The sequence below is a fragment of the Atheta coriaria genome, unplaced genomic scaffold (assembly GCF_025399875.1).
Source record: "Atheta coriaria isolate IRGN ID8LTWV9N9 unplaced genomic scaffold, Caltech_Dcor_3.1 hic_scaffold_11_pilon, whole genome shotgun sequence".
Lineage (NCBI taxonomy): Eukaryota > Metazoa > Arthropoda > Insecta > Coleoptera > Staphylinidae > Dalotia > Dalotia coriaria.
Window position 1 is genome coordinate 329,590 of NW_027045453.1, and position 27,507 is coordinate 357,096.

At 39.9% G+C, this 27,507-nt stretch overlaps 1 protein-coding gene across 1 annotated transcript in view; it reads left to right on the forward strand.

Annotated features, from left to right (window-relative positions):
* The first annotated feature begins 170 nt into the window (after positions 1-170).
* The window catches only part of LOC135801623 (forkhead box protein O-like), a 55,520-nt gene continuing 28,183 nt past the window's right edge, over positions 171-27,507 (forward strand). The window contains exon 1 of the mRNA XM_065315080.1: positions 171-1,160. Coding sequence (XP_065171152.1) covers positions 741-1,160 — 420 coding nt within the window. The 5' untranslated portion in view covers positions 171-740. The remainder of the gene's footprint in view (positions 1,161-27,507) is intronic.

The following is a 27,507-nucleotide window of genomic DNA, read 5'->3' on the forward strand; positions in this document are numbered from 1 at the left end:
CCAGTGAATGCGTGGCGCCAAGTAGCAACATCGCACCGAGACTCGGCCGCGATAAGTAATACGCGCGGATAGGATCCGTGCGGTGCGGGCGGGGGCGCGCAGGGGGCCACCACTCTCGCGCGCGTCCTCCAACGCACTCGCCGCGCGCTGCCTCGCAATAGTCAGCGCGCTGCCGTCCGCACAGCGAGAACTCGCAGCGAGCTACTCACGTAACGCGAGCGCACGTCGCAAACGTCGCAGAAGTCGAACGCGTGTTATCAAACTCATTTCGACGTGTTTCTCTAGCGCTGTCAACGAAGTTAAAATTCGCGCTGTGTGCTCTGAACAAAAAGGATTTGGACACTTTTTCTATAGCTGACGATATTTAGTGCGCGCATCAAGTGTATGTATACTTAGTGATGAGCGTGATATGCGCTCGCCGAGCATCGAAAACATCAGCGATCACAGCCGCAAGTCGCGCGTCCGCGCTATCGTCTGAACTTTGCCGTCTTATCACCGTCGAACCGAACTGACGTCGACGACAGCAGAGCGAGTGGACTCTGCCGACTGCCAGGAACCGCATGTGTGCAACGCGAGACGGATACGATGACTTTTTGAACTGCAACAACTTTTTGAATTGAAACTTTGCGCAAAAGTGAAACTTATTATTGGATGTGAATTCGTACACGCCGCCGCCCCCGGTGATATTTGGTGCTAATTTGCGCGTGCTGTGTGCGAACAGTGACTCAAGCGTGGTATCCATGGATAGCGGATACGAAGAGTGGTCGGTGCAGAAGATGAACATGTCGATCATGGAACCGCTCGCGGAATTGGACGGCGGTTTCGAGCCGCAAGCGCGCGCGCGTTCGAACACGTGGCCACAGCCGCGACCCGAGAATTACGTGGAGCCGGACGGCGAGGCGGGCAACAAGTGCGCCGGCGGGTTGCCGATTGCGGGCCCGTGCGGCGCGCCCACGTCGGCGGCCGCCGCTGCCGCCGCTAAGAAGAACTCGAGTCGTCGGAACGCATGGGGCAATCTGAGCTATGCGGACCTCATCACACAGGCGATCACTTCCTCGCCAGACAAGCGGCTCACCCTCTCGCAGATCTATGAGTGGATGGTGCAGAATGTTCCTTACTTCAAGGATAAGGGTGATAGTAACAGCTCAGCTGGATGGAAGGTACGTACTAGTTAAAATTTTGGTTAAATTCATTTGTGCTGCGGTATTACGCCGTTGGATATCACGGTGCGCATATATAGATGAGCGAGATAAAATTGGACTTCCTAGTGGCTAGATTCGGCCGAGGAGGAGGTGCGAAAACGACACCGAGATGTAAATAAACAAACGTGCTGTTTTGGGAGTTGGAAATACCGCAGCTACTACGCCACAATTGTATTAGTGTAGTAGCGTTTTTGTCACTTGCGCGCTTATCAAACTACAAAAATTCGGCGAAAATATTTCGATTTGTTTGTGGTACACAATTAAAACAAGAAAAATACACACCCTTAACGATTTGCTTGTTGTCATTAAAATTCAAAACGCATTGTTACCGCGTAAAAAAACAAGTTCTAGTGGATTTTATAATGACAAGAACATTCCATCAAGTTTTTCGCTTTGCAAAAATTGAAACACGTGTTTCATTCAGTAACATGGAATTTATTATGTTTTTTTTTCATGTACGCTAGTTGTTATTGTGCGTGAACTCGACGACACTGAATGAAAACCGTATTAAAATGTTGCAATTACTGACCGACTTGTTTATTACTTTCTACAGCAACTGCGTCAGCCTTTGCGCACTCACGGTATACGACGCAATATAAAAATTAAAAGTGTTTTGCACATATTATTTCGCAGGGAGAATCAGGATTTTTTTCGATCAAAATTATTATTTTTTCATTCGGTTTGATTGCGCAATTGCATATAGGCAATGAGTCACACTCGGGTCTGACTATGGTCGCACTTGAACATTTTGGCGCGTCGCATTCATAGGTCATGGTTGCGCACGCATCTAAGTACGATTCCTGACCGACTTGATACCATTGTTACTAAGTAGCTACAAGCATACAAATTAAGTGCACGTGGAACATAATTATGATTTAAGCCAATCGGGAAACGTAACATTTAATCAGACTCAATTATTTAAAAAAGTGTGCAAAGTTTTATGATTTTTGAGTTGGAAGTGTAAACAACACGTTTTATCAATTAGGTAAATACTTAATAAAAGTTTAATACTTTTAAAATATCTGTATTGATTTATGAGCTTTCAAAATCAATCTATTTAAAATACTTCAAATAGAAATGAAAAAAGGTTATATATAAGGTAAAAAATGTCAATATTTTGTTGTATAAACAAACATTTTGCTAGACTATTGTTATATGCACATTTGGTGCATAACAAGACTATTAAATTATTTTTGTGTAAATCATTCCTTTGATATGTGTTTGTTCCAGACTGCATATTTTACACGTGTTATCAATGTAAAATATGTTTTTTGACATGCATATCCTCTTTTGTACTTCCCTGTTGTTTAGAGCGGAGTAATTAGTTAAAATTTAAAGTTATTGATGAACAAAATATAGTTTTTGCTTCAATATTAGCAAGAATAGTGACAATGTTTGAGAAACACATAAAAATGTTGTGTTTTATTATAGTAAGAAGTATTAAATTTGCAGAAATTACAAATAAACTATATGTTATACCACCTGAGAACCACAAATTGATAGATTTTACATGTTTAGTCAATTATCTTGCAGGATTTCCCATTTTTATAGAATTAGTATTTATACTTATTATTGGTGACTGTAAGACTATTTTAGACTCTTTTACCATATGTTATTGTTTCGATTCTTTTTATATTCTGAACTAAAGAGACAGTTCTAATTACATACTATTACCTCCACCTGTAATCGCTCCATTTATATTCACTTAATAAATGAGAACTATTTTCTTCTGCTTTTGATTCAACTAATTTAGGATCTATAGTCTATTCTTGTTTTAGCGATTTGAGTAAATAAAAAGTGTTCAACAAATCTTGAGTGCATCTTATGCAACACCATTTACCCTTGAAACTTGACCGTCGCGCACTTTCGAAGACATCGCGCCATTGTTCGCTGCCGTCGAGTTCAACGTCAATTAATTAACAAGGCGCGAGGCTCGTTACGTGCTCGGTGCGCGCCTGTAATACATGTAATCGCAAGACGACGCACTGACGCTGCACACACTGTCATTGCGTTTAGTCACCACCTTTGCGCCGTGAGGAAATTGAAATGCTTGATTAGCAATTATTCAAAATTTCCGAAAATCGTCTTGCACGCACCGCATCCGAATGCAGCGCGCGCGTCGAATTTGATCAGTAAACAGCGCGGCGCAACCTTCTCGATGACGCAATTGGTAAACAGTGTTATCAATGAGTGCGACGCGACCGTATCGAGAAATATTCCGTGCGTGTTTTTGATAAACATTCACACGTAGGAATATACCGAATGGATGGGAATAGTGTGTCAATAAATAAGCGCTTAAATTAGTTCATCTATATTCAATATTTTTTAATCACACTTAGAAATATTAAATGAATTATTTTAATAATTGATTGTTTATAAAGGTAAACAACAGTTTATTAGTTGGTTTTAATTTTTAGAACATAGTTATCTTTGAACCTATGATTGTGGAATTTTATCATTGTTATCATCTGCTTTAAAAATTACTTATATTTATTGTTGCACAGATGATGTGGTGTGCACGTACGCCTAGTGTCAGTATGGCAAATTAAAACGCAATATCGATACGACCTTCATTTATAATATCCCTCTCCGGCATCGCTCGTAATCGCTATTAATCGAAGCCGATAGCGCTTTATTGAAATTCAAACATTTTTCATTCATTACGAGCATATAAACTTATATACGCATTAATTAATATGAGTTTTCAATTCAATATGCTACAATTGATAACTGAATTTAAGATTTTATGAAAAGTCTAGCCTTTACACAACTTACAGATATAAATACTAAAATATTATGATGATAACACACGCCCTCACATGATAAGTATGTATAAGAGCAGGTACGACCCGTGTAGGTTGCGATTAGATTACGTTCGTTTTGGTTTGAGAACATTAGCACTCATTGACAGCGCGCGTATGCGAGGTGCCATAATAAAATGAAATAAAAAAGTGTGTTAAAGTAAAATTTCCGGCGGATTATGAAAATCGCGCTATCTCAACGATGCTCATGGCTGGCTTATCGATAGTAAGTGCACAATAAAATTATAGCGAATTGCTATATCGAACCGGTATTTTCCAATTGATTTTGATCAGTTCTATTGTTAGCATGGCACATTTTTTCGTTTTAACGTTGTTCTCAAGGTAAAGGACGTTGCAAAATGAATGCGAATGCATCAGGTCATGATTTTCATGTGAGTGATATTAATAATAAATAGTATTGCGTATTAATTATTATCAATTTACGATTTGAGTATCATATCGCAATAACACAATCTTTTTTGATTGATCGCAATTTTTAAAAGTGTCGGTGGTTTATTGTCGCGTGTAGTAATCGTGTATTTTTTGAGGAATGTTTAGATGATTAATATTTATTAAATTTTCATAATATTATTGATATATATCTGGCGAATCTCATCAGAATCTGGCTTTAAAGGACTTTAAAGTTAAAGTTAGTATTGTCTGCGATTAAGTTTTGGTTTCAGGTTAGGTGTGTAGAGCTATTTATTTAAGCGTAGATACTTACTAATTAAACTACTTACGAGTATGGTGTAATTTAGTGCTATTTCTGAAAAATTTAAGTTCAGATGCATTTTGGACCATTCCTAAGGCGAGAATTTAATGCTCGCGTTGCAACTGCGCCGCAAAATTACCGATTGCCACACGGCCGGCGTGAATGCGGAATGCATCGCGAGCGCCGCGTTTATAATTAGGCGGGCCGCGGGCCGGATTGAGGGCACGGTGACGCGTTTCACTTTTAACGCCACCACACTTAGACAACGCCGCCGCCCGCCGCCGATTCACGATTCCTTCGAAATAATAAGCTACAAAACGAAGCGATTTTTAACACACAACTTACCTAAGTATACTTATACTTAACATTTACACTATTCATTTGAAAATATGAAAGAATTTTATGCTCCTGTACAAAGTGCGTATCTGCTTCGTATGATTGTGTCCAGCATAAATTAATGTTAATTGCGTGAGTGCATGTAATTATCGGCAATTTTGTTGCCTTGCCAAAGTTTACTGAGCCGGGCAAAGTGTGTACGCACGAGTTTCGTAATTTCGACTTAAGTCTACGTCGAGCCCGCTCCACGCTTCAAGGTTCTTCCGCGCGTGATTTTTTGCACCTTTATGCTTCGATCATTGACTTACCCGAGTCAAAGAGATATCAAAACGTTTTTGATAACTAAATTGTCACTGTTGAAGTTTTTGGCAGGCCGCAAAGTGACACTCGCAGTCGTCGGGATCGCGTGTTAATTGCGCGGCGGGCGCGCTCTAAAAAATCGCAGCACACGAAATAAAAAAATTATAATATAAAACCACGAGGCGCTTCAAGGTCTTATAATATCGTTGGCGATGTGTGCGTGTGTGCCGCGTTGTGATATTAATGCACTCGGCGAACCGACGAACCGAACGAGTGAATAAAACGCGCGCCGAGAGCGGTGGCGGCGCGTACGCGCGTGCACATACGCTTTACGTAATCTAGCCATGAATTATTCGAAATATTCGATGCTCGACGAGCGTGATAGAAACGCAAATCGCGCATAGTTCTTGCCCAAACGTGGAATACTAATCCGGCTGCTGTGAAATACAATATGGACACACTTTGGACGATGATTGCACTGAAAGTAATGAAAATAAGAGGGTAAACATTATTTACTACCTCAAGAAACTTTTTGTTCTATTATTTATTTTAAAATATGATGTTTTAACTTTTACAAGTTTAAAAATCACTCGGAAAATTACCCACCTTGAAATTTCCTTTACTTAGCGCATTGCACGTACCTAATGAGCATTAGCAATGTGTGGCCCCAACTTGTCACCGAAACGTGCTCCTGAAATAATGCACGCGTTGCACCTCGGTTCATTCATCGTGTCCACGCGCGTGAAAAGCGCGCAAATTCAAAATGTGCCACAGCTAACTCACTGCGTTTATTATTATCAGGCGGTGTATATTTACGCAGCGCGCCGGAGAGGCCTTCGAAATATTTGCATAGCGCCGCGTTGCCGCGCGCGCGTCTATGACTACGCCGTTCAATCTTAAAACAGTCACGGTTAGCACAGTTAGTACACTTAGTTTCGAGTGTGTCGATAATGTTTAATAAATTGAATCGAGTCGATGGTTTTCGGTCGCGACGCCTCCATTTCACTTGCGCCTTTCAACGACGCAATTTATTCTTACTTACACCGCTCGAAATCCGCCGCAGTAAGCAATGCGCGCACGCGCGCGAACGCCACACACGTACGTTGTGTTTTTTTGCACACGTGCGGACAAATTAAAATGCACTAGTGTACACATTGATAACGCCCTCAACGGCGCGCATTATGATTATGATTATATCATATCGCACGCTAATACTGCGCATGTGTGTATGCATTTGTGTCGGCACACTAAGCGGGCGCGATAATTTATGAGTGAGGTAATTGTGAGAAAGATACACGCCTGCAGAGTGCAAGCTATAGCATAATTTCGTTATTGCTAACAATCTATCATATAATTTAGTTCATCAGTTATTATTAATAATTTATTATCAAGATAAAGTAAAGATGAATTATTGGGGAAGGTAATGGCATTTTATTTTTGTTTATATTTTTGTTAAAATATTCACAAATATTAATAAAGTTAAATTTGATAGTAATTTGATATTTAAATGATGGTTGGTGATATTTGCACATCGTTGTTTTTAAAATGGTAGACTTGCGACTCGCGGAAATTTCGCCGCATACGCGATATTAGTAAATAAACGCCGCGTGCGCGGCGGGCAAGAAGTAGGAAATAAGTTTGCGCACATTACGCAACCGGTTTATAAACGTACTCGAGCGTATTCGCACGCGGCGCGCACTATCTATTATTAAGTAACTTCAATGTCGTCTACCACATAGCTCAGCACACCGCACGCATGCGGGCTCGCCCGTAATTTCAACTCGCCGACATTAGCGAATCGTACAAAGCTTTAATAAATGAATTCGCGTGGATGTGCCATGTGTACCGAGCTCATACGTGCCAATCAGATAAACTTGATTTGACTTAAGTCAGGTCGAGTCTTGTTTGTGGTTGATTAATAGAGCGCCACAACCACGAACACCTTGTATGCGAAATATCCAGATTTAGCCTGAGATGATTGTGGTTTTTTGGTCAGTGGACTTTCGTAGTCATGTTTGTTTGTAAACAAAGCTTGCCGCATCGCAATTCAACAAAATATCCATAAATATTGAAAACTGTTATCATATTTTCTGGTTTTCTTCTGCTTTAAATATGTGCATATTCAATTTTTGAATTTTATTCGGTTTCTCCTTCGAATTCACGCCGTCGAACTTTCAAGGATGAGGAAGTAATATTTAGACTTAGATATAAGTGCGCGCGCACGGTAACGTTTTCGCGCAAGGTCATCTCTGTGTATATTTTAGCACGCGGTGTTTGGTTTGGCCACGTCGCGTGAAGGATTTTCGATTGGGAATTTAGCTTAAAATTTAAACATCACATCGAATATGTAATCTTAATAGTACTGATTATTTATCAATTAATTTAAGCATATGTAAGTTGACACTTTTACATGATAAATAAAGTTCACAGTGAGAACATCCGTATTTTGCTGGGTTTTCTTTAAATTTTTATCGATTTTAATTAAATCAATATTTTAAAATTCATCTTTACTTCTTTTTTTCTCTATCGTTTTACAATAATTACAGTTATTAATAGCGAGAGAACGTTTACGACAATTACACCATTCGCATACAAATTTATCGTATAATAACATTGCAGTTAGACATAAAAGTCTCTGGCAGCGAGTTAAATTCCTGCGAATCGAATATTCGCGCTCCACGTGCTGATTTTTCTTCGGCGCGGCATTCAGGGACGTCGTGTTTAACCTTTCCGCTCAAATTGCGCGCCGCGCTAAGCTAAGTCTAATGCGCACGCGCACTTTCGTCAAACATAAATCAGACTCAACTTAGGTTATGCGTTCTCAGGTGTAGAGTGCGCATGCAAGTGGCACGTCAAGCTGCGTCGGACATGCAAACATGAATGATATTTCAATTTACATGCTGGGATTTATGTCTGAATGAAATTGGAATTTCAACTAGCAAGCTAATCATAATATTAATTTCCACATAAACTGGCGAGTTATATTAATTGGCCGCTCGTAAAATGTTGGCTATTTATTGCGGCTTTGATGGAGAGTCATGGAATTTTTGTGCGAAAATCCTTGAGCATTTGAGAAATAGAACTGCATCGATATCGGATGTGAAAATAAACCCGGATTGTTAGGATTTACGCGAGTCGTCCTTGCTACGCCTTAGTAAGCTACGCGTCCGTTTGTTTATTATCACAAGTATTCTAATCAAATTTAGATTCTGTATTCCTTGTAGATTTTCGTTTCTTAAGACCAGGAACATGGCAAAACGGTTTAATTAATATAAAATTACGTTTAAAATATTTCTAACGATTGTATAACCCTAAAACGTTTTTGAGTTCAATGTTGTTGTTACTGGATGGAATTCACCTCAAGCGTGACGTCATTAGTTGCGCGCGAGATACGTTGCAAGGTCGTTTCACCGCCTGCGTTTCTCCGCGCCGAAGAAGTGGTATTTCTCTCTCGCGTCGGCCGAGAATTATGTCAATGGTCAATGCGGATCGGCGGATCGAATCTTTGTCGTAGCGGTATCTGAGAATCCAAATCTGAGAATGTAAGAAAAAGAAGTCCATCGATGCGTCTCTACTCTTTAAACTGTGACCAAGTTGATGAAGAAGATGTTCGAATTGAAACACGATTTTTTTCTCGATGCGGCCGCGTGACCTTAAAAACATCACGTCCACGTGCTTTCTGCGCAAACAGAAACAAATTGATCATTTTCACAATTGGAGCGAAATGCATTTCATAAAATAAAATATGCTAACATACAACATGACATTTCTATATTAGTGCCGTAGTTAATTATTTAAGTTATTGAAAATATTATTAGTTTAGTGATTGCATGCGGCGCGCGTTTTGTTGCGACTGCATTGGAATTGAAACATTGAAAATAAAATTCGGTGCGTGCGACGTGCGTCGTGTGCATTCATGCGTACACATATGGCGCTCCCGGAATTATGTCAAGGATAAAAAGCCTGCCGGCCTGCAGAGAACCGAACTTGAGCGGTGCTCTCATACTGCCTGCTGCGCGCATGTTCATCGGCACTTTTTTTCGTGGCCGAAATTAAAATACATATTTTCATTCAATTAACTAATTCACATCGATACAACCCGGCTATGCGATGACAACTTTTTACAAATGTTTACTTTGGTGATTTGTTTTTGTGGATGCAACTCTGCAGCTGCCGCGTCAGCATTTTCACACAAATAGCGCACGAAATTGAAGAATTTTGAAATTTGTATGCAAAATGTGTGTCCATAAATTTCTTCAATAAAGTTACACGACATTCTTGGGATTTTTTTCAATTTTGATCCCACGCTAAAAACAACACCTGGAATTTATTAATTTTTTCCTCCTCGCCCTTGATGAATGAGATCTCACATGTGGACATTTTTATTTTTATTAATATGAAAACAATTTTCTAATAATCCCGCTTTATAAAAACGTGTAAAATGATGACAGAGTGGAATGCGAAAAATTTCAGCTTGTAATAAACTCCAGGGACTTTACTTTGTCCGGAAAATATGCAGTTGTGAGAGGAGCGTTTATCAAATATTTTTTATATAAAGTCAGTAACCTAGGAAGCTCTCGTTAGACATTTCGGTCCTTACAACTTATTTCGACTGCATCGCGAGTCGCGTGTGTAGTGTTTGTTTATGCCGCGCCGCGAGAGACGCAAACACGACGCATCGAATTACACAATTGACACTCGGAGATCCTCGATAACCCCGTGGCGGTCGGAGCTACCCAACGGCTTCGATAGCTTATCGAAGGAGAAACGGGCATAAATAACGCTATCGAAATTCGAACGAAATCGGGGCACGAGTGGAAAAATTATTATTAAGAAATTTCAAGATTTCATCAGCCACTTGCTGCCGAATCATGGAACAGTCATGAGATTTTTCAGCGCATGTTTTTCGACACTGCCCGAAATAGTGGTGGTGGTTTGGCGTAAACATTAGTTGCGGTTTCGCCAGTCGGAACTTATCTTTATCAAATGTATGTCTCTCTGAGAGATAAGGTGGACGGACATCAAATTTGCGGCCGAACGTGAAACCGAACTTCCGGTCGGACAATGGCAAAACAATTGCAATCTCACGCTAATTCTAAGGTCTTCAAACCTGGTTTTAGTTAATCGCTTAGATTTCATAACCGCACACATTTATCGGAATAGCAGATACGTATTTTTATCTTTTCTAGTTATGATAAAGTTAGATATGTATATTATTCCCACGTTATGTGTGCGCTGTGAAATTCTGAGTAGCCCTATAACACGGGGGTTGTCATGACCACCTCGCTTCCATCTTCACAAACGGAAACTTTTCTGCGTCGCTATTTTTTGCCTTGCTTCAGCATTATACGATTTCCCATCGCGTAGTGTTGGTTGTACCTTTTTTTCGAACACGACACGAATCTGGTCGAAATGCATTTTTATTGTAGCGTCAATTAGGTTTTCATATTTTACTACGCTGCTGGACAATGCACATTGTAATGCCTACATTCATTTACTATTAACGTATGCACAATTACCGTAAACGCACAACGTTCTAAACGCTGTAAACACTTGCACGCGCCGCGTGTTGCAACGCGGAAAATGTGTGGAAAGTGTGAAAAGCGCGCTGCCAAGGACTTATCGGTGTCCGTCCGACACGACATTTCGCTATTTATTAATTCAAACAGGCGAGTCACAAACGTGTCTTTCGCCGTCAATCAAACGCGACCCGAGTGCATTTTATGCTCGCGCACAAAAAAACGCAACAACAATGTGGCGTTTAAGCACAATCGATCACGGGAATTGTTATTAAATTATACTTTGGGGGTGTATAAGGGACACAGCGCTAAAAAGAAGACAAATGAAGATTAAGAAGTGGCACTTATTGAAAATTACTTTATGGTAGCTGACTAGGCACTCTAGATTAGTTTAAAACTACTTTATGCATAAAACAAAGTTTTGTTTCATGCGAGCATATTCAAATCAATTGATTGCATTTCGATTTTATGATTATTATAAGTTACCAATCATTTTGTTCAGTACAGCAAAATAATGTCCATCATTTGCAGATTATTGATGCTTTTATCATTCTGTGGATAAAGTCTAGTATACAATAAAGTGTTACAAAAGTGAGACTAAATTTAGTCTCATAAAGAATTTGATTTAAAATATTAAAATAAAACTAAGTCATTTTTGACATACTCAAGTAGATGTATGGAACGGTGATAAATTCCATCGAAAAAACGCTTGCTGACGATGGTCGAGCGCGAAACCAGTTTCACGTGGTATCCACCATTTTGCTTAATTATTTATTCAAATAAATTCGAAACCGCGGCGCGCCACCGCTAGCATCGCAGCGCTCTTTCATCACTCGCGGTTCACATACGCGGCGCATATTTATCTCGGCGCGTAATGAAACGTACGCGGAAAAACGCGCGCGTTCGTGAATAAATTAAAATCCGACGCCATGCATAATTTGATCGGTTATTAATGCATTATGCCTATCGTTGGCGCACGCGGCCGTAGAAAAATCGACGCGTAGCGTACGAGCCAGGAATGAATGAATTGATGAATAAAATCCGCCCGATCGTGAGGCTGGCAGCGCGAAAATAGGAAAAATCAGCGATGTGACAATAACAGTGTGCAATGTTTACTCGCAAAACTGACGTTGCGCACGTTCCGGCCGCGTCGGGCTTCGGAAAAAGAAACGAAACCTTGGAGAAAATACATTTTACTGCGACAGCGGCGAGAAATAGTGCATTTCAGGGCGGATTTACGATATTAAAATATGAAGTTTGTCAGCAGCACTTGATAACAGCATATTTTTGTTTATATTGTTGCTGTGGGTAACGAATTAAACATTCAAGGACGAACTGGTTATGAGAAATTTTGCGTATATACTTACTGAATCTCAACTGGGTGAATGGATAAATGGTACGGATTTCCGAGAATCACGCGCAGTTTTATCATGCTTATTACGTCGTTGTAAAATCGTAGAATGAAACGCATTTTGGACTGGTGTCAAAAACATTCTTACGAACATGAATCACACGAACTTGCGATTTTATTTAGCGCTTTAACATGTGATCGGAAATTATGACCAGATTCGAATAACTAGAAATGTTGCAAGATACATTCTATGACTGAAGTATAAATTCAGGTATAAAACAATGCATGTAATTTGAGCTTTGATTTTAATTACGTTTTTGAGCGGGCACTGGTTTTAAATGATATATCTACGCCAAAAAATATAACACGGTGTGATTTCCACTTTTCAGCGCGACGCCCTGCGGGCCATTTTCTCATTAAATTAATGGAAACCCACCCGGTCTTTCCCGGCCTTGCTCGCAGCTCACGCGCCTGCCAAATATATTAATTCGCGGCCCAAAAATGGTTCGACAATATTAATTATTTTTTTCTTTTGTTGTGTTTCAGGTATGTACCAAGTAACAATAATGAACCACCACAATCATAATCTTAGGACAAAACGGTAAGTGCGGAGGACGTGGGTCTCACGCGTGTTCGCTTACTGTCGGACACGAGGAAAGCGTGTCGAGGGTGCAGGCGTGTGAGTGCTTGGGCGTTCTACGTCGTGGGAAAACAGAAGGTCATTTATAAGGCCCCGGGCAACAGGTGGGTGGACCTGACAACGCCACCCCTCGTCGCCGCCGCTGAACGCGACGAGCGCGAACGCGTGCAAAACCATCAAAACATTACTTTTCGCACGCGAGTCTTATGTTTCTAGACGTGATTCACTGGTCGTCAACAAACCGATGTGACAGTGGCCGTTATTTTCCGGTAAAAGACTCGTTAGAACTTGCGAGCATTTGTAAAGGGGCGCACGGTGTTTCCATGACGAATGAAACGAAAGACGAATCGCGTAGAAATTCGAAATTAACGTTTAATCAATATTTTTAGTTGACATTTATGTTACACCACTGTTATTTTACGATATTTCTATAATGCCTTGATGGTATAAGTTTAAACTGTTGGATGTTGCTGTAGCTAAAGTTCTTTAATTATGTGATCTTTGGAGTTTCGAAATTCCAGACATTTCTGATGTCGGCGTTTATTTTCATTCTGCTATTAATAAATTCCGGCCTAGGTGTGTAAACACTTAACTCAACTAAGTGCACTGCTTTTGCTGCTGGATGCTGGATTCTGGACGTATCAATAGCAGTTCACGACGCGTGCCAAATCGGAGGAAGATGTTTAAAATTACGCATTGCAAACTTCCTCTAAAATTAATTCAAGAAATATTTAATTTTGCGGGTTGTTATTCAATTTATATGTTCAAATTAATAAATTTGATCTAATTTTTTATGAAAGTAAATAAAAAATCTATTTTTTGATTCTTAATTGGAGTTTTGTTGATGACAATACACTTGCTAAATTTATGGTCATCATGTGAATGTATTTTTACCGCGCTTGCATATTATCTCACCACCTACACATCGCCACGGACGACAGGCTAGTGTGGCGGCGAACCGCATGGTATTTTTAGCGCCGCCGCCGGTCGTCTTTTCCACGTTCCGCAATGTTTTGCGTCGTTATCGCGGCGCGCTGTTTGCGTGAACGTGTCTCCGCCGCACTGGAGATTGTTTACGAAACCGCCCAGCCTGCTCTCATCCTGCGAGACGTAAACAAATAATATTTGCCTGCGACCAACCCGCGGCACACGCGACATGGCCTACAGACCTACTGAGCCACCCGCAGGATTATCTATCATGATCGTTAGGTACATTTTGCGATCAGATTCTAAGAATGAAAATTAACAAAACGTGTTGTTTTTTTTTGCATTTAAAAACGTCAAATTATTATTAATTGATTATCAGTCAATTTATCCGTAATTTCCTTTGACATTAAAGACTGAAAGTTTTATGTCAAACATAAAACGTGAAATATTCCAATAATCTCCCAGATTTCTGCGCGATAATAATGATATCTTAAGTGCACTTGCCTAATTGCCGATGCGCATCTAATTACGCCAACGAGCAAAACGCACCAAACTCGTCCAACCTGTACCTTTGCGCGCTCATCAAGATGACAAGTGTAAAAAATGCAATTTAACGAGCTCAAGACTCACAGCCAGCGTATGGTTAGGCATGTGCCGACGAACGAACATGTTATCATTTGCATAATCAGATCGGAAATTAACTGTTCTAGACATGCCGCAGCGTTTCTCTAACATTTTGTGTCTGGGTTTAAGTAGCTTGGAGAAAATACTCTGAATCAAATGCCACGTGTTGAGTCCATGACTTAGATTTTGAACTTTGTGATGTGTGTATGTCAAATTGTACTTACTGGTAATATGAGATAGTTTTGGCACACGGAGCGTTGTTATTACTGCGTGCTGGTTTGTTTTTGTTTGTTTATTTTGCGATACTGACCTAGTGCAATACGCGCGAATTTCACGGCTCGTGCGAAAACGTGCGCGCGACCTCGACTCGTCTACGCTCTCGTTTTTCGGCGCGTACAGTGATTGCTAGCAACAAAATAACAACAATAAAAAAGTGGTCTGTGTGAGCACCACTCGTACTTCTTTTATCTATCAGTTATATTACAGAATTAATAATACGTATTAAACAACAACATATATTAATAACTGCGTGTATTATCTTGGCACTATGTTTTTGTTTTCATCATTGTATAGCTATAGGTATTATATTTTTAACTTAACATTGGTTAGGGTAGTGTTGAACATTTCATAAACTGGTTTCAATTTAATATGTAGGCGATAAATATATTAAATATGTCTTAATAAGCTACGTGACCCGTCAAAAATCTTGTGTTCTGAGATGCAAATTGTGGATTAAGTTGTTGTGTCGTTCGGACAGTTGCCTCATAGAAAAAGTTGAAAAAACTTTGACTGAAAAAATCGTAGACGGTGCATTGCGAAACCCTCGCTGCTTGTCTGCGGTGTTTCGGTGTCGTTCGCCCGCGCGCCCAGACGCAGACTATACAATAACGAATAATGTCAATAACAAATATTAAAAAATTGCGCGCCTGTCTATCTGCGCCAAACAACCGGCCCGCAAGTCGCGGACATTGACTGCACTTTTATGTGTGGCATTGCCTAACATTGACTTTTATTGCTTTCCAACTGCTTTAGCAACATTCAAAGTTTACAATTCACAATAATCCGACACGTAAACGATTTCTTCTGGTTAGAAATGTCCTAAGTACGATTAATTCGTGTAATTTCTTACGTGCTGGTTTTCGTCTGCGGTGAATACACAATGCGCATTTATTATTAATCCTCTCGGGGCACTTTGTCAACAACGGTAAACACGCGAGTAAATTTCACCCTTAAATCTTTTTAGGGCGGTTTAGTGTTGTCTAACACGAAATAAAGTGGCTCGTCCCCGCAGAACTACTTATGTCGATTGCTCGAGCATAGCTAAGCAGGTTGCAGACACTACCAATTGATTAATACGTCGTAAATCAAGCCGTTTAAATATTTACTGTGTCCAACTCCACCGGCGACCGTCGCTTCGAGCTTTGTTGAACAAATAAAATTAAGTGCAATTAGAACGGCCCTTGTATTCTAACTGTGAAAAATCAGGCACGAGACAAATGGATTTCTATTTGGTATTTGCTTTAAATACCGCATATTGTGATTTACATAAGTTGCCGAAAAAGTTTTCTGTTTTTGAATTAACGTTTTCTGTTGGTATACGAGTATTTTGGATGCGAATAAAAATCAGCATGCGGTCCACCAATATTGATAGATGATGCTCAGTGGCTTTTGAAACGAGGGATGTAATCAAACTGTCAATTAGGTCTTCGCTCCGCGCGACTAGTCGATCGGGAGAGGGTGGTTAACGCGCGCGTTTAATTAGTCCTTTCGTCGAGAGGCGCTTTTCCCGGACTCGGACGTGCTGACCACCCGCCCGCCCCCTGAATCATCAGCGATGGTCAGCGCAGCGTGGATTCCCTCTACTCTTCACATACTTTGCATGTGTGGCAACAGTCCGTTATCGGCGCTGTCAGCGCGACGCGACGCGACCACAAAGTGCGTCCTGGCCGCTCCCGCCATCCCCGCCGGACGGCGGCGGCGGCATTGATGGAAATCGGACGCGCGCAGATCATTATCTAACTTCGGTCGAAGCTGACAAAATGCGTGCCATTCATTCGTGCTCGCGCCCGAACGAACCAACGAATGCATCCACAGTCGATCGTGCGTAAAATCTGTAGTTGAAGTACGCGACTCGAAACTGAAATAATAATTCGTAGTTTGGGACGCGCACGCATCAAATGGCATTAGTGCTAATTCGGCTTCGATGCGAGCCGATGAGAAATGTCATCCTCATCTACTAAATTCCGCGCTGCATGTCAAACTTGATTGAATTTAGAACTTTTTAATTCCACATGCTTCAAAACTGACATGATAATTTATTCAATTAAATTAATATCTAATTATGCTTAATTTTTATTTATGTAGATTATTATTATTAGAAATTATTTACGGAGGTCGTTGACACATTGATCTTTTTTTCAATTTTCTTCATGTACACGTAGAGATTGTTCCGAAGCATGAAAGCATCATCTTTCCTTGAAATTCAAGCGCCCTCACGAAAAGCCCCGAGTACGCTGCGGAATCGTTTTCAATTTGTGATGTGTCGACTTAAATCTTGGATTGCATGTCACACACACGTCGTAAGACTCCATTGCGATGATATTTTATTGTGTTGCAGAAATAAACGTTATCAAATGTTACAAACTATAACTTTACTATATTTTTGATAGAAGTTATAATTTGTGACATTACAACCAAGTTATTAAACTATAATGAATATGTACATATCTATATTTGGAGCATTTTTCTGTATATTACGATGTAAATAATTTGTTCATTGCAATTTGAAACTGGAAAATATTAAATTTGCGCATTAGACTTCCCCTTCGAGCGGCTCTGTTTATTGACACAGAAATGCATCACAAAAGAATTCTGGAGTTCATTTCTTTCCGGCTCAGCTCTTGTGCTACTTTTTTAGTGTTCAACAGGGTGACCAAATGTTTTGCAAGTCATATTTTTTACGTAAACTTGAAAAAAAGCCGGGGGTATTTTTGCTGGCCACCCTGCAGAAAACAACTCGCAACTCACTTAATTAAATAAGTATTATTAAGTCAAGTTTTAGTACTACTAGGCTCTCTCATGGAGCGATTCATCATTCCTCGCGTATAACCCGGAGTGCAAAGCCAAATAATGAAAATGAAGAAATAAAAGTTTGTTTCCAAACTTGCGCGAACGGAAGAAGTCGTCGTTTGCCGTGGCCATCAGAGGAACACTTTCTAAACGCTTCGTTTTTTTTTCTACCAACTGCGATAAGTCATAGGAATCCAGTTTTGTCCGCGCCGCAAAGCGAAAAAAGCAATCGGAAAGTGCTATCACACAAATATCGACTGCTTGTCTATTCGTACGTCCTGTTCCAACTGCACCACTAAAATGTGGCATAATTCATTGTACAGTCGATGATGATAATAATATTATTAGCAGTAGGTTTTGGCTCGGTCTCAATTCAACTTAAAGAAACTTACTTTTTGGGTATTTTGTTGTATTTTTATATGTTCTGACATTAAAACATCGATTTTGCTCGGTCCGAGTCGAAATGTTACGAAATTTATGAGGTTTTTAGGTAGCGCCGCGAGTGAAAATGAGCGAGACTTGAACGAGCACTCTGACTCTCATTCGGAATTCGGATTCAGAAAGGTGACTGAGTAAGGTGGTAAAGTGAGGTCGTGCGCTCAGCCGTGCCGCCGATTCGGTCTGCTAGGCCGGCAAGGTCGGAGACGTAGCCTGTCGACCGCAGCGCGAAGACTACAGTCAAATAATTATAATTTATGCATATTCATTTATGTTATTAACAGTTAGGAGCTATTACGTATTCATTAATAATTGAGCATTTTTTTAAAATCAAAATTATTGAGGTAATATTATCCAATTTCTACGTCTAAAACTAATCTCTCCGGTTGAAATTTCTGTTAAATTATCATCGTGTCCGAATTTGAAAGTTAATTGTCTTTAACAAGATGCACTGGTAATCCGATCAGGGCGATTCGCTGGATTAGAACGACTCGTCGGAGGATTACACAACGCCTTGTCGACTTTGTCGAATTCCAGAGTGCGCCGATTGCGATAATGTAATACTAATGGCGTTACAATGTGCTCGCATTTGCGGGGCTTAAGCGCGTCCTCGCCCCCAACGCTACGGGCTCGTCCCGCGTCCTTCATGGCTCTCCGCACTGCGCGCTAATTAACAATCCGAAAATGAACTGCTGCTGTTAATCCCAGGCACGTTCAGTAGTTAATTAACGCGATCGGATTTCCACCGATTGCCGTCCCAAACCAGATTCTATTTAGTAGGTACTACTTGGAACCTATATATAAATAGCTCCCCCTCGTGTTATTTATTCATCATTTTGAAATACATACATTTCGCCTTTGTTCGTTGTTTGAGGGTGTTTTAAGAACGCATTAAACTTTTTTGCGTCGTGTGATTCTAAAAGTTTTCTCAAAAAGCAACGAACTCGATGCGCGCTCCCTCGGTGTTTCTTTTTCGCGTGTGCGCGGAGATGGTGAAATCGGATTATGTGCTTCTGGGGGTTGCTCCGGGACGATCCATTACGTCGGGCTGGCGCCGGCGTCCGGGCCGGAAATCTCCGTCCGATGCGATAAGCATTCGCCGCTCGCGCTCTCCCACTTTCTACCTGTCTTACAAATCTTTTCATTCCGAGTCGTCTTCGCGATCTGAAGCTGGGGCAATATGTGTGCGTGGAAAACACGGAAAACTCATGCGAAGACACACAGATTCGAATGTCGCGACGATATGTTACGCCAATCTTTTACCGAGTTTCTCTTTCCTCTTCCTTCTGCTGCACAATTTTACTCGCTGGCGGTGACTTGTGCTCTTCATGCGAGTGCGATTTACATCTTGTAATGTTGATATTTTTGTAGTTGCGCCAGTTTTGGATCGGTATTTTTTTCTGTCATTATTTTATTCTAACTTTATCTTTTTGAGTTTCTTTTATGTTTGAGGCGGATTTTTCACCTGTTTACACGGCTTTGAGAATATTTTTTATAATCCTTTTTTCATGTTTCTTTCCCAGTGGAACTTCAAACGTATCAAGATCTATTAAGTACTTACAAAGTGCTTACAAAGTACGTATACGAAAACCATTTTTAATGTGCTTAAATTGACTTTATTTAAAAGTTGAAATTAACCAGGCTTACGGAAAAAAACCTTTTCTAATTTCTTCGTAATTTATTTTGATTCGAAGCTGAAACCAAGTGGTGCTTAATTAATCGTTGCGTTCGTGATTTAATATCATCTTCGTGTTTAGTCTTTCGGCCTGAGTGCTCGGCGGGCGTTTTTGAGCTAATGTATTAATTTCGCATTTTCACTTCGATGTGGCGGCGTTGGTGTACTGTCGAGGGGCGCGCAGCATTGGCGGCGGCAGGAGCAGCGTCGTCATTGTGCGTATGCGAAGGCCCCGCATCTGGCAAATTGCTTCCGACGTCGGCGGGCGCTGGCGCCAGGTATCCTTGGAGATGCCGCCCGGCGCGTCGTCCGGTTGCATGGCAACCATACGCTACGATTTTGTCCTGCAAAGCTTCACATGAACTCATTTTTTTCTGAATATTATCTTAAAATATTTTGATATTAAAATAACCTTCAAGAGAAAAAAAGATTTTGATATTTACTTTTTTTGTGCAGTCAATTGATATGATAAATGTATTAGCCCGATTTTAAAGTAGTATCAAAAACCCTTTATACTGGACATATATTGTGCGGTGTCCCAAGGATAAAATTTTGTCCTGTCTCTGCCCTCGCTTACAACCGTGACACTTGTTGCTCTACTGTGCGCGTACTACGTTGGCCCTTTGGGGAGAGTTCACAGAATGAAACATCACCGACACACGCACTCTGCATGTGTGCACAAATCTCCGCCTGGCGTCTGAGTTTCACCCCCCAAAAAGGCCAGCTTCGTTGGAGGGTAATTAAGTTACTCTTGACATGGATGCCCGTGCTGTAGACTGTTTCCATTCAAACTTTGAACCTCCCGCGATGATAAAAAGGAGGAAAGCAATTTTGCAAATTTTCAATACTTCCATTTTCTAATCTTCCAATTTTCCAACGTCGAAAGCTGAGAGGTGTTATTAATACCTCGAAGTATAGCACGTGTTTTTCATTGTTCAGATTTTCGGTGTCTCTCGGGGGTTGTTTTGTAATGATCGTCCTTTGATCCTGTTTTTTTTTTGTTCTGCATTCACGAAGGAAGGTGAATTTCCGCTTGAATCGTTGTTTCACCTGTTGTGTCATCATTCTAAGAAGTTAGTAATATTGTGCAATGCTCGGAGAATATGTTCTCGTACTGAATACGCTGCTTGAAATTGCGCATTTGATTTTGCGCGGTCGAGCAGCATAAAAGGAGGCCTTTTAATTTCGACGCAAGTTCAATTTTTTGCTTTTATTTCTTTGTGTTTCGTGATGTTATGATGCGGCCGTTATGAACAATAAAGAAAAGTGCGTGGTTTAAATTCGCGCGAGTCGATTATAACCCAAATCGAAGGACTATGTGCGCAACGCTGACCTAAATTCGAGTGCACGGCGTGCTTCTCTTGTTCGCCTATTTTTGCATTCGCGACGCACGCTTGCTCACATGCAGCGGTCCCAATCAGATTTGTTACAGCATTCGATTTGCCTCGTTATCAACTCTCCGTGCGGCGGTGGGCCGACAATTATCAAGCGGGGAATATTGCAGTGACGAATTCGGTTAAGTACAATGCCTGGCTTGTTGCTCGTGTTCATTGGCGACACACTTACGATTTTATTTGTGTTTTATTGGTTCTGTGTGTGACCTACATTATACTTGTATCGTTTTATTCGGGAGAGACGAAATGAAATCAATGCTCCAATTTAAATTTATTGTCATTTTTATTGATTCGATTACTTATGATTATCAATAGTTCGGAAACAGTTGCGGTTTTGATTTTTCACAATTCAATCAGTTGGTAAGACCAATTCAATTACTTTAAAACCTCAAAACAAAAAAGATTTTCGAGCACAGCAAATTTTAATAATCGATGGTTGAAACTATAACTGTTAAATTTAGTATAGCCCTTTGTGCATTGGTGTGGTTAATTATTTAGAATTTGTGAAATGCTCGATAATCCATTTGTGAATTTATACGGATTTTTATTCGAGAAATTTCTGCTTGTATTTGCAGTATTTTAGTATTCCGTTACGTAGGATCTGTTTTGAACGTTTAAAAATATTTCTCTGCATTATTTGTACTTTATAATTTATTTTTTTGTTTTTTCTTCGTTTTCGGTGAGTAATTTATGATTAGTAGTAAATCAGCTTAATGAAAGTTTATTGCTCCTTCTACACGACTACTATTAGGTACCATTTCTGTCTTTGAGAATGCATTAACATAGTGCAAAACTATAGTTCTACTAATTCACAAACAAAAGTTTTACAATAAACCCCAATTAATGACTAGAGTTAGAGTTTAAATACCATATTTATGATGGGTGGAATATAACTCATAGTTTGAAATATTTGGAATTCTAAAATTTTTGTTATTGCTTGCGATGGAGAATATTTAAATGATATCGAAACTACGGCTCGACTCAATTATTTCATACACAATCAACATTCAAAAACGGAAAATGTGCACTATGTGCTAAATATAATGACGGAAAATAACAATGTGGACATTATTCAAGATTTCAAGAGTCCAACCACAATTTTAACTAAACAAACTACTTGTTTAAAATGAAGGCGTGAAACAAAGTTTTAAAAAGATCGACAAGGACGTCTTCTTCGGCTGACATCTACATCTACATTTACAACCTTTAATTATTCCAAAATTCGGGTATCGTAGTTGACTTAAGCTAAAAACGTTGCAATGTTACTTCTAAAATTCCTTTGTGACAGAAATCAAATGGCGCAAAATTAATTGCTGATTGTAATTCAATCACAAGAGCCGTAAAACTTAATGTTTATTATCTTATCGGATTGCAAATGACTTAACTCCACTTAATATCACTCCACTTTATTTGAATGCAGTTTATATAAGTAATATCGAAGCGTAGAAAAAATCGTCATAAATTTCTGTCCGATAATTTATTATTCGATCTAACACCGCTAATAAAATTCATGATGGATTGTGATTAAAGGTAATAAGTCGAGTTACGCTTACTTAACTCTTGACGGCGACATACTCGACATTTGTTAGCAATAATTCGTTGTAAACGCTCTGCGTTCATGTTTTAATACATTCTAAGGCTTTTCATTTTTTTGTTATCGCCTGACGCGTTGGTATTTGATTTATGTCTATCAATATAAATAGAATTCCTTATAAATAGGTGATCTAACAAAAAATGTCGACAATGCGCGGTATATTCTATTATAATATAAATTAATTTAGGTGAGTGATTTTGTTGAAGTTTTGAGTTTTTATGATGATTATTAGTAGCTATTGATGATTGCGAAATTATAAATTGTAATTTATAGATAGATAGTAATGTCGCTGCGATGATAAATGACTTTGCAGTGTCAATTATGCCAATTTCACTTTGCACACGCCGGCAATAATTCGAATTCTTTCATTTATTATTAATAATAAACTCATTGATAGCGAACGAGACACGCCACACATTATAATACACACGGCTTGTCATTATCTGCGGCGTAATTACGTGAACGAAATGTATTTTTAATTTTGCATAATTTTTCAACGCCACACTTTGGCATAATTTTTTAATACAATTTATTACATAATTTCGTGATTACGAACACTTTTTGCAAACCGGCCGCAACTTATTCGAATCACATCCGGCCGACAAGTCGATTTTGATTCAACTTGGACAGGAAAATATTAAAATTGATTTACATATTACGTGGCTGACATGATTTTCCTGTGCGCGTTATGACGAACCATGAGTGTTCCTATCGGTTGATAATCACTCCGACTGGCTACCGTGTGAACGCGCGTGAATACGGTGATGTATTGGGAGTTATGTGTGCTGGTACTCGCTTTTAATTATGATCATAATCGCTTCGGCGTGATTATAGGAAGCTAGGAAGCCAGCCAACCTTGAGGCGGACGGCGCGCTCGCGTGTTGGTCGGCATGTGACTATTGCGATTACATTATTCTACATCGTCGCTTGGTACAAACTCACACCATATTTGTCTGTGTGTGTATGTATATAATATGTATAGGGGAGACTGGGTACGGTTGTGCCAGGGTACGGTAGTGACAGTCGTCATAATAACGAAACTATACGTCATACGGGGGAGGGTGCAAGAGGATAAAGAAGCGGGGTGCAAATTTGAACCCTTTCCCTAGTATTGCATCAGTCATTGCGCGACGTTAACGTAACTAGGAGCCCACATTGCTTTTTGACAGTCAAAAGTAAATATTTTTGTACGGCTTCACTTAATAATTATTGTTGTTTGTATACAGATAGATTACTTCTGTTTTTTGTTTCTTTTAAATTGAACATTGGTAGTTATTTATAAGCATTTGCTTTTACGTAGATTATTCGACAAAGTCATGGCGAATTTTGTTTTCGAAAAGAGGTTCGGGTACGGTTGTGACAAATTTTGTGGGTACGGTTGTGACATTACTATAGTTGTTCTTTTTTGCTTCTAGATGCTTTTTTGCAGTTTTTTTGCTTTTTTGTATTCCCGTGAGTACGGTATCATGATCATTTTGTTAGAGATGGACCGGTGGGATCAATTGGAACTGTAAATCCTTCAGGTTGGATGCAGGATGTCTCATTCTGAACATTTCTCGAACATTTTAAGAAATTCTCGAATGCTTCTCTAACACATCAAGTTTTTCTATTGCTGGATAATCATTCCTCTCACATTCATATTAATGCACTAGATTTTTGCCAAGAGAATGGCCATTTTAGTGTATGTTTTTGCATGTCACAACCGCACCCAACCACTGTCACAACCGTCCTTGGTGTGTGGCCGGTTGTGACAATTTGACTTTTATTTTTAAATTTATCTTATTAGTTATACGTCGTATTTAGGGCCAACATTTTAGTATTCTTGTATAGATAAATGTACAAATTACCATAAAAGTTACTTTTCTACGATCTAACTGGTAAATTAACAAAACTATTGGTAATCAAACACAAATTGTCACAACCGTACCCAGTCTCCCCTACATAGCTGTCTGCTGTGAGAGAGCGCGGAATCGGAGATTTCGCATTGTGTGCAATTTGCCATTCAGCGATGATGTGCGCACGTGTGGTAAATGAGAAACTACAATTAGGAGTGTGTTACGACAAGTATTAAACCATCAACGAGTATGATTTTGTTCTCATTGAACTTGACTACCACCGGACTGACTTTGAATCGATTGAATAATATATGAAATTGTTGTATAGTTACATTTTTCTACTTCCTGGAAATCAGAAAAAAAAGCGGTACGAGTGTGACGAATTATTTCCGCATTTTTTAACAATTCCTAGAAAATTAATTTAATTTTGAATATTAACAGATTTGTCTATTCATAAATATCAATAATTATCTGCATCGATTTAATTCATTATTAAATTTCGCCTCTGCGTTTAATTCTCTTGCGCTTTATTTCAGGTAAAACATGGAAAATACGTGGAAAGTACAATGCAAATGTGATTCCTTTTAAAATCTGGGCACTTAGCTTAGTGAGAAAAGTACGCTGTAAGCGCACTCGCATCGTAGGTCCAAGTCCATCAGGCATATCCGACACGCATCTGCGATTATGACGAGCATTCCTTTTTACTTCACACTCATACAGCGGCATATCGTGCGTAATCTACTCCGCGGGCGTGGTTGTGCGCCCGGACAATGGCCAACAAAAGCCGAACCCTTTGCGCTCTTTTGCGCCCTTTTGCGGTGTTTCGCACTCGACTCCCACGCTCGCCCAACTTTACCTCTTTGCTGCTGCAACCCCAGGTCAGGCATGCGGCCAGCACATGTCCTAATCCATTATTCACATAATTCACATTATTCTCACTCGCCATTCAAATGCGCTCCGTAAAAATTCAGAAAACTACCCAAAAACGTGCAAACGCTGCACGAAAAATCAGAAATGCATGCGCTTGGGAATTATGCAGAAAGCAGCACAAAGGAGGCATCGAGTTAGCGGCTGGCAACCCTTCGCTTTCGGGGATGCGTTTCAGCCGAACGCACCGACGCTGACAATGCGTTCCAACTTGCTAATTGTAAATCCTATCAATGCGTTTCGGTTATTTAGTTGTTTAGCTATGCGACGCATCTGCGGCTTCAGTCGGTTTTGCATTGGTCTGCTTCATGCGTTTCGTCAGAATTAATTCATAATGCTAAGCGCAGTCTAGCGACACAGTGATAGAAATTCGATGCATTGAAATTAGTTTCAAATGGACATTATGCGGCATCTGGGCTGAGTCGGAGTTGGATGCATATTAATACCACATCACCGAGAATGATAAATTCAGTTATATAAAAATAAATAGCGCTACCTAGCGAGATATATTTATCATTTATAGCTATTAAAAATTTAATTTACGATTCAAATTCATACACCTGTAATCGATGATAATCTATCGTTTAATTAGCACTGAGTTATTCGATTGCTCAATCCTCGTTTAAACGCCACACACACTTTTGCCTTTCATTCTTTTCATCACTAATAGTTTTTGATAGTTAATAGCAAAGCCAGCATGAAGCCTTGATTTGGTTTGATCAACGACTTATCGCACGCATTGATCTCTACACAACAATACTATTGCGTTTGATGGTTAATATCGCGAGCAATGTTTAAGTAAAAGTGCGTGGTAATATCAAAATTACAAAATAGAGTATACTCAACGTGTCCACGTCTCTTGTCGCCTTATTTAAACGAAGTACATACGCGTATGAATTCGAATTTGTTTTGGATGGTTGATTCAAGTCGCCTTGATCTCGTCGAAAACGCGCTTGAATAGTTAGTTGGTAAAGTGAGCGTGTATGTGTGGTTGCGTGACCTTTGGCCCACTCTAAGGACGCACGTTCGTCTCGTATATGCGTTGCCTTGCTTGTTGCCTAATTTTTCCATCGGTGCCAGAATCTGATGACTGTTATTACAAATTACTTCACATTTTGTATGGATGGATGTCTGCCGTCGTCTGCGCGAGTGCGTAATCCGGTTGACGACATTATTAGTTCGCGGGTGAGCTCGGAGCGAAGGCGCGTAATTATATTAATCAAGGCATGTTCCAATTATGGTGCGGCGAGGGAGATCGGCATCGAAGGCGCGACGCGACAGGCGGAACAAAGACTCCGACGTAATCGCGTAATACGCTTAAGAGATCAGCACGGAATCGCCGCGAAAATGCGAAGATGTTGAATTTTAATCGGCCGCATTGAAGGATGAACAAGATTTATCTTTCGCTTGCATTTTGGACTCGTACAGGTATTATTACGTCATGTATCATGTCAAGTATTAAAGATATTTATATAATACTAAATAAGCAAATATATTATTATTACCTACGTTATTATTACGTTGCAGTTTAAAATGTATTAAATTTAAATGAAATTGTTAGCCGCAACAATGCTTGCTATGTTCCACCTCGCCTGCACGCGCATTTTAATATGATAATGAAATTCATGCGAGTTTATGCGAATACCGATTGCGGCGGCATTGCAATTGCACAAGTGCGCTCGCGACCGACTTGTTGCGCGCGGCACTGCTGCGCTTTTTGCGAACGTTTAGCGGCGGCATTGGCGGTGGCATCGGCGGCGCGCTGTGGCGCAATCGATTGCCGGCGCGATTCCGCTTCGCGGATTATTTATCGCTCTCTATCATTCGATTCTTGCGTGGAATGTGCATGCCGCAGACGGCGTGCGTCCTTGCGCACCTGCGTCCCCAAACACCACTAGAATATTTTAATTAATACCTGTTGTCATCATATTTTGTTAATTTATTACTAGATATCCAAGTTCAAAGATGATTAAAAATATATAAAAGTAAAGAAGTTACCTTTTTTAAATTTTTCTTTTTTATAAAAATGTTATACTTTGATCTAAAGGGAACTTTTTAATACCCTGTAAGAATAGTGTCGTAAACCAGGTAGTATAACACCTTCACGAACTTCCCTCGACAACTAACTGTATCACATCGCACGTGCGCCGTCTCGCTACGGAC